At 35.3% G+C, this 12,996-nt stretch overlaps 1 protein-coding gene across 2 annotated transcripts; it reads right to left on the minus strand.

The window, feature by feature from the left end:
• LOC109836545 lies at positions 702-12,474 on the minus strand. Of its 2 annotated transcripts, none has more exons than XM_020404467.1 (4): positions 12,462-12,474; positions 9,250-9,304; positions 3,264-3,774; positions 702-1,158 (listed from the first exon to the last, which is right to left on the minus strand). In XM_020404467.1, the coding sequence occupies exons 3-4, from the start codon at positions 3,759-3,761 to the stop codon at positions 985-987; spliced, it is 672 nt and encodes a 223-aa protein (XP_020260056.1). In that variant the 5' UTR covers positions 3,762-3,774; positions 9,250-9,304; positions 12,462-12,474; the 3' UTR covers positions 702-984. The 2 variants fall into 2 exon arrangements, with proteins under 2 accessions (XP_020260056.1, XP_020260054.1); XM_020404465.1 differs by lacking the exon at positions 12,462-12,474 and adding an exon at positions 9,666-9,860.

Here is a 12,996-nt window from a genome sequence, read left to right on the forward strand (position 1 = left end):
TGACGTGGAGGGGTTTTCTGAGTTTTCCACCCCTTATAATAGCGAACCAAACAGCCCCTAAATCACAAACTTGCACAAATCCAGTGGGAAACAAGGGTAGAAGTTCTATTTAAGTTCCACACAAGCTCGAGACGGTAGCAACCTTAGACTGCTCTAGAGGGCTAATTTTCGGAAAACCTCCCTCTTAACTTTGGATTATATTAGATAATTTTACATCTTTAGTAAATTACTGAAATAGCAAAACATTATTATCAATAAACAACTACGGTTTGAAAATCAAAGTGAAGAATATTGGAAAATAAAGATTTTAACTTAATTTAAAAACAATATTAGTTATTTGATTTTTTTTCCCCTCTCTATATTTCACCATCCAAGTATATTTCTAAATTTAATCTTCAAATCCTGATATTTCTAAAAAGGCCAAATTTCTAAAAACCTCGCTTAACTTTCCATGATTGTCAATAACACCAATCGCTTTCAAGATATCAAAATGTTAAATTTAAAATGAATCATAACCATCAATTAAATTCAACTCTTGCACAAATATGCTATGATTTCAATCCAGTTGGAGACAATGTGTCAACTATGACCCAAACAAGCATAATGACAGCTAATAATGCATCTAACAAATAGCTGAACGTTATCAAACATGACAATAACATATCCTACAATGAAAGATGACAAAGCTTTCGGAATTTTACTAGCTTACGATCTTGCTTTAGAACAGATAAACATAAATTAACATAAAATCAGCAGCAGGAGTACATAATCTCAGTTAAATTAGCAGATTTACATTTATTCAATTACCCAACCTACCATAACATTACACTTCTCTAACACAGACCAAACTCTCAACTTACATTTCTCTACCTCACAGCTCATAAAGTCACACTTCTCTTAGATACCATGTAGAGAAGATAGTGAAAGGGGCATTATCAAGAACACAATACTAGCAAAAACCAGCAATTATGCATATATCATCAATCAATCACGATCATGCCATTCATCGTCCATTGCCAAATTGAACCCATATTTACGTGCAAGGCGAGGGGCGCTGCTATCTTGCATCACACTTTCAATCATCTCAAACTTATTGTAGTGTGCTTTCAATGTCTCTTCCTGCTGCTTTGCGAGCTTCTCCTCTTCGTCAAGTGTAGCCTGAAAAATGTGAAGTTCAGAAAAGAATGAGAGCACCATAGTGTGGTGAGGAAATGTTAGTACTTAAATATCTTTAATCGCCCCAGTAACTCCAGAGTTATGGCAAGAATTGTGAATTGAGGGTTATAATTTTATATTCTAGCATGCTCGACACATTGAGCGCATTTTCATGAGCCGAAACATGGACTCACTCACATAGTAGCGTTTGTTTAATCCACTTTTAATTGCACGGCTAGTGGGATTTGAACATGGATTGTGTTGATACCATTTTAAAGTCCCTTCCACTGCCAGAAAACTCCGACAACTCCAAAGATTTGGTTAAGAGTTGGGAGTTATAATTTTATTATCTAACAGTAAGATTCTAATGTGTTTTGGTAAAGTCGAGGAGTTATAATTTATAATCTGACAGTAAGATTCTAATGTGTACATTCAATTCGAGAATAAATATGCTAAGAAAGTGATTTTATTTTCGACCGGTTCATTGAATTTCTATTGGAAAAGAAAGTCAAGAATGGAAGAATGTAATATAAGTGAAAATTCATTTTTAAAAGCTTTAAAAAGTAAGGATATTATACAGGTGGGTCCTGTATACAAGTCATAGAACCAATGAAGAAAAGAAAAGTCTCAAACAACTAAACGTAATTAGGCTAACTATGCACAATACTAAACTAGTAGTTTTTTTAATTATCAACTCCTCTCTAGTACTTTGGTTTTGGAAGGTGGATCCTGTATACAAATCGTAGAACCAATTAAGAAAAGAAAAGTCTCAAATAACTAAACGTAATTAGGCCAACTATGCACAATACTAAACTAGTAGGGTTTTTTTATCAACTCCTCTTTAGTACTTTGGATTTGGAATAACAACCATCCCCCCCCCCCCCCAACAAAAAAAAACCAAAAAAACGAAAAAGAAAAAGAAAAACAGCACTCAAAGGGCACTACGAAGAAAAGTTTCATCATCCTTGCACCATATCAGGGAAATTAAAAGATGAATAAGGGTAACGAGATTATTGTTTCCATCTACTCCTCTATGCAAATGGGAGTACCAAAGATTCAGTATTCATGCTACAGTAATGCTACAGTAACTTTACTATAGCATTATTACTGCAGCAAACATGGACCTAGTAATGCAGGTTTTTGAAAAATACTGTAGCGCACGGGAATCGGGATACTGTAGCATAGGAAGATACTGCAGCAAAAAATAAAAATTTGATGTAGCAGAATGGGATTACTGTAGTGGGAAAAATTTTGTTCACACTAGTGTATATATATATATACACCCAATTCTCATGTTGGGAGATTTTGAAATAATTTAAGGATTCAAGTGGGATAGTATCAAAATGCAAAAAAATTATGTCAGAGTTTTAGCAGTGAAATGCTACTACATTTGGATTCCAGTCGTTTGTGCAATAGATAGCAATATATAAAGGCTTAAACAATAACTTACACAGTGTACACACAATGCATCAGTTTTAACTAAGAACTCGAACATGAAATTGACTGAATAGAGTCACCAGCTGCAGGACCGAATCTATGGTTGGTTACAACAAAATATGTTCTCCATTGTGAGATGATTCTACCAATAAGATCAAGGTAAGCAAAATAAAGAACGCAAAATAAAAAATTGAATAAGAAAATTCAATACTTCTATCAATTAACTATCTGCAAGCAGGAAATTTTCAGTAAAACTAACATCATAATGATTGAATCCATTGGACAAAAGCAAAACAAATTAGACTTCATTAATATAAAGTAGAACAACAGAAAGTAGAGTTTACCTCAATGTTAGTCCCTTAAATCTTTAATATTTTGAAATGAACCCCTCCAATCATTGAAATTGATATTAGCTCCCCCGATTCTAATAAGTTGTTTCAAATTAGCCCCTCTATTCAAGAGTATAAGTAGCAATTGGAAGGATTAATTTCAAACACTTACAAGAATTGAGGAACCTAATAGCAATTTCAATGATTTGTGTGACTATTTTCAAATTAACTTAAGAATTGGGGGACCTAATTGATTTGAGGGGCTACTTTCAAAATATTAAAGATTCAGGAGGCCAACATCGATATATGTTAATAGTCCAAAGTTTAAATGTAACATGTTACCTTGATCAGGGCCAATGTCTCAGCATTATGCTTTTTTGCTAGTTCCTTCAGCTTTTTCCCAACCTCAAACTCAGGATCAGAGGGTTCCACCCATCGTACTCTAATCTTTCTATCAGGATTTGACGGTCGATCAGCAAACATTTCATTGGTGGCAGCTTGCGCCGTTATAGGACGAGGCATCCCCGACATCATGAATGGGTAATTTGTAATATCAGCAACTACAGCTTTGGCTTGCTTCGGATTCTCCATTTCCACCAAAGCACAAGGGGGAATAGGATATGGTATAGTGTAGTTTGGAAGGAACTCCACATTGAGTACATTACCAAATTGCCCCAGCGCTGTTTCAATGACAGCAGATGTCACTTGAGGGGACAGATTGCTAAGAAACACCGTCCTCTTTACTTTTTCTTCGAATTCAGCATATTCTTTCCTAGCCTGCTTTAACTTTTCTTCAGATTGGGCGTTTTCCTTTTTGGCCAGCTCGTTGGACGTAGACATAGATTATTGCAGCCTATTCCACATGTTTTCCAATTTTATGTTAGAAATATCGCTTCAGCATAATAGGCATATAAGGTAATATTTCAGAATAGCCGTTGGTTATTAAATCCTCGTGTAAAAATTTCAATCCTTGGAATTTGCTAGCATAAGTTCTATTTCATACTCCGGTCTTTGGAATATAGGTCAAACCTTTCATGAACTCATGGTTAAAAAAATTGAAAACTTCCATGCCAAGATCAAGAAAATTCTATGTTCTGTGTCAAATACTAACGTTTTATCTTTTGCAAATTTAATGTATCGCCAGTAAACTGTATTAGAATATCAGGAGCTTCTCCCTAAATGTGTAACAAGTCTAAAACACCTTAGAGGAAGAGAAGAAAACCCGCTCAAGATGGAAACAAGATGAATAATGAACAAGGAAACTGAAGTCATATGATTCATACTTCGCTGCATAAATGACATAAATGTCATAGAACAAGATCAAGACATAACCAACACGGAAAGCGATCAGGATATATTTGTATCCATCAATAAAATTGGTAACATAATGTGGATTATACAAAAATCATTCACAACAAATTCCCTTAGAATGACAACGTTGCCACACGCAAAAGGAATACTAAGCATCCAACGCATGTGCTCGCAGTGTGTGCACAAACATGACACCATCATTATATCAGTATAAAAAAACGCGGAGCAACGTTCTAGTTCTACCTTTATCTAAAAGTTTGTATCAGTCATTTCCTATGTTGTAACTTAAAAATCACTAAAAACTCACAAGGTCATATAATGAAGATTATAACCCTTCAGTAAATAGTTTACGTTTGTTTTCTGTTGCGAATCAGAGTCACTAAAAGCTCACAAGGCCATATAATGAAGATTATATGCCTTTCACAACATAATGTGTGTGTGCACACATGCGCGCACACACACAGCCATACGAACCCCAAATTTTGGGAAAACATTCATCACAAGCCAAACGGCCAACCGTTCCCAGACGTGTATACACAAGAAAAAAAGTATAATAATAATAAAAGGATTCATCAGAATGATAAATGTATGGGCAACTCAGTAGCAGATTAACCAACCCTATAATTCTACAAGTTACTGAGACTTGTTTTGCGCAAAGTTGTCCTTGCTGCAACATACTAATGAAAATACAAAACAACCTAATCCTAGGTGCGGGTACAAGTTCACATTCATCAATATGATAAATATATTAATCAGGCCATAAGTAGAGGTTTACAGAATCCCAATATAACGAAGATTAATTTCATCTCTTATAAGTTATAGCTACCATAAAATATGTGTTTCTATAAGAAAACTTAATATGTATTTTGACATGAAATAAACAATTTACGGAACAAATTACATGCAAATAAGGGATCTTTCTCTTCGATCAACTTCCAAGTTTGAACAGAAATGCATAATAAATCAGATTGAACCCCCCAAATCCACAATCAACAAACACGACAAACCCCAGCAGTCCTATAATGTAGTTCAAAATTCCAACAATAACAACCTTTTCTTTTCCTTAGAATTTAACACTACCAATCTTTATACTGAAAAACAATAAACAAGTGAATAGAGCAAATTACTGTCAAAGAATGAATCTTTCTCCTCATTGTTTCTAGGTTTTTCAACTACACAAAGCAAAATAAATTGAACCCTAAAACCAACAATCAACAAACATGACATACATCCAACAGCCTTAAAACTCTAAAATTTCAAAATTTTGAGGCTAGGGTTTATAAGAACAGAATAGCACGATAATTTATTCCGCCAAAAACCTCTAAAGATCGAAACTTTATAAGAAAAATATATAGAACCAATCTAATTAAGAAAAATATGAAGCGAGAATTACCTGTTAGAAGAATGCTTTCTAGGGTTTGTGAGCTGAATTGCTACAATTCAAGCTTTTTAAAAATTTTTGAGGGTTTTAAAATGGGCCTTCTTTGGTTTTTATGCCCATTGAAGTTGGAGGTCGAAAGGTACGAAGTACAAACTTGAAAGGAGCAGAACAATTATCAGGTCAGGTCGGTTTCAAATGTCCCCAAAATCCAAGTGATTTCTATTGAATTTTATGAGTGTTTTTGTTGGTTCTTAAATTACTCTTAATTTGATATCGGTCCTAGAATTTTTTTACTTATTAAACTTCTATTTGTCGTTCAATTTATTTGATATTGGAAATAATATATATTTTTCCATTAGAATCATGAAATCAAACGTATTTAATAGTTCAACTACACCATTACTAATATATATAATATATGGATACTATCAATTTAAATTCTAAACTATTAGATGTGATTTCTCCATTTTGTCAGTGAACTCAATACTTATATGGGCATTCTCAATAACCCCCCATCGCAATTCATTATAATCCACTTGCATTCTATCTTTTTTTTTCCTTTGTTCATTGACGTTGTAGTTTGTACTTGGTTTCGTTCGTCGACATTGTAGACTTGTAGTTTGTAGTTTGTACTTGGTTCCTTTGGTTTTCATGAATATCTTTTCACAGTTGATTGTTGTTGAGGACATCTCTCTAGAATCCCAACTATGTCCAATATGTCTCATTGATGTTTTTTACTTTATTTTATTAATTAATAGGATTCGACATAATAAGAGTTTATTGTGATTGTTACAAGTACTACATCAGAATACATACCTGCACTTTGATAAACATATACTAATATCCTAGTACATGCGATGTATGCATGACAAAAAAGGTGATTTGTTAGGTTTTAATTGGGATTTTCCAACTGAAGGATATTTCAGTTGATTTTTCCAAGTATGAGAATATCTCCATAAGTTTCGCCAAGTGTAAGAGTATCTTTGTTGTTTTTTCCAAGTATTTCACTTAATTTCTTTAAGTGTGAGACTATTTCCATAGTTTTCTCCAAGTGTGAAGAGCTTTTTTGGAATTTAAAAAATGTGAGACACAAACCAAAAGAGAAGCTTTTCTTAATATATAATATAGATATAGATAGATAGATATATAACACCAATTAGACTGCTTGCTTGTACTATGTGTATGGCTTGTCTGAATGGCACTTGGGCTCAATTTGAACCCAATGCATAAGCCTAATGAACTTACTTATACCATGATCGCAATAACGGCTAACTTTGAGTTTCTAGCAACGATTCAAAATGAGTTCCATATGAAAGAGTTGGGAGTGTTTGGTGACAACACAAAATCCTAACCTGATATTAGTTGCCTTTATTATGTTTGATAAAATCTGGATAAGTTTTTCATAGGCCAAAAAAAATCTTAAGATTATTGTATCACTTCCGCTTTTATTTAATTCTAAACATGTTGAGAATAAAACTGGATCTGGATTGACCCAGCTTTTAGGTGGGTGGCAAACACACTCATGGCGCCTCTCCCCAATATAAAGCTATCGAATCTATGTATAGCTTTTCATTAAACCTTCCTTCACATTCAAATTGCTTCTCAAACCACTGATTTCATCTCTTAAGAGGGGAAACAATTGAGACGCCACAGTGCACATAGGCTCGCCAAGTCATTTCCATATTCCACAACCACCACTCTTGAAATAAAAATTGAAAAGGTAAAAATCAAATTCAAAGCTGCCATTGATGTAAATTTTGACAAATTTACTAACAAAAATCAACACAAACTTACATGTTAGTTTCGACATCTGTAAAATCTCCTCTCGAAATTTCCATCTGTCATTGATGTATAAAACTCACACTTCTTTCCATAGCTATAAATTTTCACCCCAAATCTCTTACATGCTTCGTTCCATCTCCGAATAGATATCAAACCATGGAATCCTTGTCGACTTTGTATGTTGCTGCTACTTGAACCTGATAGTGTTCAAGAGCTTGAGGTTGAAGAGGGCATGATTTCAAATTGAGAACCCTCAATTTCAGCCCTAATTTCATCAAAATTCCCAACTCCAAAAGATGCCCAATTTGATTTGTTTTGAGCCCCAAGTTAAAGGCTTCCCCAAATTTAACATCTCTACTACCTCTGCCACTCTGGCATATGCCACAAAATTAGCATGTGATACTACTATGCTAGAATTTGACCAACTATCAGTTTTTGGGGCTACTTGTCCATTGTAGCAACTTTAAATACCTTATTGTTGTCGCCTTGTTGGATGTATAAAATACACCAATGTGGTATTTATGTCCCACCAAATATACCAATATGGTAACTTAGCCATTAAATATGTTTGCGTTCGTGACTCAAATAAAAATATCATTTTCAGCATTAAATGAATTGAAGGACAAATAGAAGTTTTAAAAAAATTCTAGGGACCCACATCAAATCAAGACTAATTTAAAGAATCCATAAAAAACTCATAGAAATCCAACAGAAATCACTCGGATTTTGGGGATATTCGAAACTTACCCGACCAGAAAATGGTCTTGCTCCTATCTCGTTAGTACTTCGTACCTTTTGACATCAATAGTCATAAAAACCAAAAGAAATCCCTTTTCAAACCCTCAACAAATCTTTTGAAATATTAAAGAAACCCCTTTTCAAACACCTTGAATCTTTAATATTTTGAAAAAAGTCCCTCAAATCATTGAACTCGCTATTAGGTCCCCCAATTCTTAAGTTAATTTGAAATTATTTACATCAATATGAACATTTTAGCTTAAACATGAAACACTAGTAAAACAAAAAAAAAGGAAAGTCTATGAACATCAAGCTAATCTCTTGTTGGTACTTTTAAACCATTAGGCCTCCACAAAGCAACACGAAGGATGCAAGGATCTGATGCAGATCCTTCCCAGATTTTCCTCACATATAAATTAGCTAGATTAACACACAAGTATTAGTTGTTCCTTTATGTGTCACTACAGAATTGTAGCGATATGAATTGATTAGGACTAGATAACACTCTTTTCCTCTGCTAAATAATCTCTTTGTTAAATATCACTTTATTTACATAATTTATGTCATGTTCTTACTTAATCAGCCGACTTAGGGCCTTGTCTCCTTTAACCTCCCCCCTTCCCTTTTAAAACACTAGTATTACCTAAGGGACATGCAAGAATTTTAAAATCCAATAAGTTTCTGTCACCAAGCAACATAGTAGGGTAGTCGAATAAGATTCTAAGAGCCTGCTTTATTACTGAACAGCACAAGAACCCCTTCTCGTTAAACAAGAACTGTAATGATTGACTTCCCTAACTTTGCATACATTAGATTTTAACTCAAATATAAGAATAAGCAATAATAGAACATTTTATATATATAAAATACACAATAAAAAACAAGAGGCTAAATGGCTATTTTACATGGATTGCGACTACGTATGGTCCTAAGAAATTATACATCCATATAAACGCGCAGTTAATAATAAGATTACACAAAGAAAACTTAAATTATACATCAAAGGTATCATAAGAATGAGCAAGGCAATGCTTGACATAGAAAATTGAGGCAATGCTCATTCATGAGCTAACCATCTTGCTATTGGACAAAAATAGAACAAGTGATCTGATTTACCTGCGCTGAGCAATTCACTCGGATATTAAGTGTGTCCCTTCAAAGAGTGTAAAATCTGCAAAAATAATAATAACAGTAATAAATTGCAGAATGAGAATTATACTAACATATGAATCCTGGTCAAAAATATAAAACAACAAAGAAATTAATTCAAAAAAAGGCATCATCTTTCAAGCGTGCAGATAGTGATCTCCATTACCAATTGAACCAAAGTTGGTATACAGAAAAAGAAAAATAAAGGTGAAAGGTCGAACCCCAAAATCTCAATTTTGATCTAGGGTTAGGGTTTCGATGGAAGCGGAGGGGATTGACAGGGAGCTCGGTAGAGAAATCAATCGAGAGAATAGAGTTTCAATCTAGAATTTAGGGTTTAGGGTTTCGGTTGAACTGGAGATAGAGGATCACGACGATCTCACCGTTGTCGATGATTGCCCGTCGTCGCCAGAGGTGAGATTAGGGCTTGCGAGTCGTCATCGGTGATAGTCGTCGTCTCCGCCGCCGGTTGGATCCAGGAGTTAGGGTTTTGGTGGAACTGGAGAGAGAGAGAGAGATCGCGAGGGTCTTGGTGGAGAGAAGGAACAGGCTGAATCTACTTCTTTGTTACTAAACGACAACAACAAAAAATAAACAGTAAAATTTATCATTATCTACGTATTATAATTTTATTTTTATTTTTATTTATTCTCGTAAATAATGCTAAGATAAAAACTTCCTAAATAAACCACTCAACCCTCCTCGTACTGCCCCACGTTCTCTCTCTCCCTCTCTCTCTCTCTCTCACGTTCCCCATTTCGGAGTCGGTTACATCTACCCAAAAACACAAACAGTCGTGTTGACGGAGGCGTCCTCACTTCCACGGAAGTTTTCCACAAATTCAGCGACCCTCACTGGAAAACCCTAATAAAAAATAACCCTAAATTCCAGATTTGAACATTGTTATTGAATTTGGAAGGTTGCGAATTTGTTTGATGGGAGGAAAGAGTTCAACGGAATTCGGTGGAAGAAGCTTCAATCGAAGGTCTTCGTTTCAAGATCGGAGCTTTTCGCAGCAACAGTCATGGAATCAAGCTCCGAGTTATCAGGATTATCCTCCTCCCAAGTGTCCAACGTCAACGTAAAGCTTTGATTCTTATTCTCAGCCTTATGGGTACCCCCACCTCAGGCGTACCCGACGTCGCCTCAGCCCCACTCTCCGAAGCAAATTTCTTATGCCGAGGCCGCGGCCGAGGTTGGATAGGAGTTATTCGCAGATTGCCGATAACTACGGATCCCTCAAACAGGTATATCCTCTGATTTTTCATTGGTATAGTTTTTGTTGTATTTATAAACATATCATCAAAATTTATACTAACTTTGCACTTAATTCATGATAATTCATGTTAATTATAGTTTTATTGTAGGGATGAGGTGGCTATGATCGGTCATTGTCGTCGAGAAAATCAAGATGTGATCACTACTATAGGTAGGTAGCCTTTTAGTGTTTCATATTTAAAGATTTCCTCTTAAAGTTATGATATGTTGATTTGTTGAGATTTTATTTTAGTTTTAGGGAAATCATATTGATGTGGTTCTAGAATTTGATTCAATCAGACCATACAAACGAGGAAAACTTGCTAGCGATAAAATTTGAACCTCATGCAGTCAGATACTTGATTAGGGCTTATTTTTATTGTTCATGTTTGATTTAGATCATTTTTTTTCTATTCATGTTTGATTTTGATCAGTGTTTGATTCGTCATTTAAGAAAAATCTTTTTTTATTGCCTCTTTATCTTTATACTTTTTTTGATAGCTATTTCTTGGTTTTCAAACTTACTAGTGTATTATGATTACTTCTCCCTTAATTAATTCTTAAATGACTACATATTTATAGTTTACTTTTATTAAATATAGTTTTTTGGTTCATTGCTTAGTGATTAGATTGTGGAATTGCATTTAGGTAGTTGATTTGAGCAATATAAATTTTATGTGGTTTAGTGAAAATATAAAGCCCTTTGTAGGTTATAATACAAATTTTATATGGTTTAATACAAATTAGATTGGTGATTTAAATTTCTTTTAAGAACCAAAGTTGAAGGATTATTATCATGATAATGTTGAAGAGAATTTGAAATAAGTGAGTGTTTGCGTCAAAAGTTGGTTTTGCTGTGGAATTCATTATATCTTCGATCGATTACAATAAATTCAAAGAAATAGCCTTTTTATAAGACCTCTTTTACACAACAAAATGAAAAATTACAACTTTTTAGAAACAAACGCAGGATCGTTGTTTGGATCGCTGCTTGCGTGGGATCTTTGCCTGTGCCGGGAGCGCTTTGACTCGTGGACCACCAAATCACAGATTCTGATTGAATCGTGAGGGGTTTAATGATTCTTCCTTCGTTTATCGAAGTGAGAATTTGAAACGATATCTTATCAAAGTAAGATAGTCGTTCTTCTTGAAATCAAGTCAAAGCTCGAATATCAAGGAATGGCCGGAAGCTCAAGAACTCTGCTCTGTCTACTCTGAAGTGCTCCAAATGATCAGCCCCCCTTCAAAATGGCCTTCGGGGGGTATTTATAGCCCCTATGAACAGTTGGCGGAAAACATGCTCGCGAGACAGCATTTGCTGTCTCGGCTGTCGAGACAGTGTTTGCTGTCTCGGCGGGCGAGACAGTGTTTGCTGTCTCGGCCCGCGAGACAGTAAAGTGGGGCAGTTACAAAACCAATTTCTGATCTTTTGAAAGCTGTCTCCTGTGCGAGACAGCAAAGTCTGCCTCGCACGGCGAGACAGAAAAGTCTGTCTCGCACGGCGAGACAGAAAAGTCTGTCTCGCAAGGCGAGACAGAAAAGTCTGTCTCGCACGGTGAGACAGAAAAGTCTGTCTCACACGGCGAGACAGAAAAGGCTGTCTCGCGTGCGAGACAGTCTATACTTGTGTTCTTTTTGACATTTTGGATGACTTCCTTTTAAGCTGTGTTTGGATATCTCTCAGCATTTTTTGACGCCTACAGATACCCCCTCCAAAGTATTCCAGACTCAATCTTTTATAGAGGAGTTCTGGGATGCTTTGGATAAGATAGGTATTACTTATGATCCTTTCCATGCTTGGTTGGGTAGATCGTATAGAAGAACCTGTAGATGGCTTCAACACTTGATCTCTTTGTCTCTCAGTCTATTCAGTGCTTTGTAGAATAGCTAAGATCCTTTCGGCATAGCGTTCATCGCTTGACCGTTGTCGAGATCTTGAATTGAAGCTGAAATTTGTACTTGTAAATTCAGCTTTTGTCATCAAATTGATACCTCGTGTACCCGTTGGGGGGTAGCCAGGTTATTCTTAAGAATATTTTGAGTGATATTCTCCAGAAACTTCCTGTTGATGGTAGGGAAACAGTTTAGACTCGTGTACCTATTGGAGTAATATAGTCTCTTTTTTGTTGGTAGAGATGAACCCGATGATGGAGAGGAAGAATTTTATATTCTATCTCCTGGTCTCTTGTTTGTTGGTAGAGATAAACCCAATTATGGAGAGGAAGAATTTTATATTCTATCTCCTGGTCTCTTGTTTGTTGGTAGAGATAAACCCGAAATCGGAGAGGAAGAATTTTATATTCTATCTCCTGGTCTCTTGTTTGTTGGTAGAGATAAACCCGAAATCGGAGAGGAAGAATTTTATATTCTATCTCCTGGTCTCTTGTTTGTTGGTAGAGATAAACCCGAAATCGGAGAGGAAGAATTTTATATTCTATCTCCTGGTCTCTTGTTTGT

The sequence above is a fragment of the Asparagus officinalis genome, chromosome 4 (assembly GCF_001876935.1).
Source record: "Asparagus officinalis chromosome 4, Aspof.V1, whole genome shotgun sequence".
NCBI lineage: Eukaryota > Viridiplantae > Streptophyta > Magnoliopsida > Asparagales > Asparagaceae > Asparagus > Asparagus officinalis.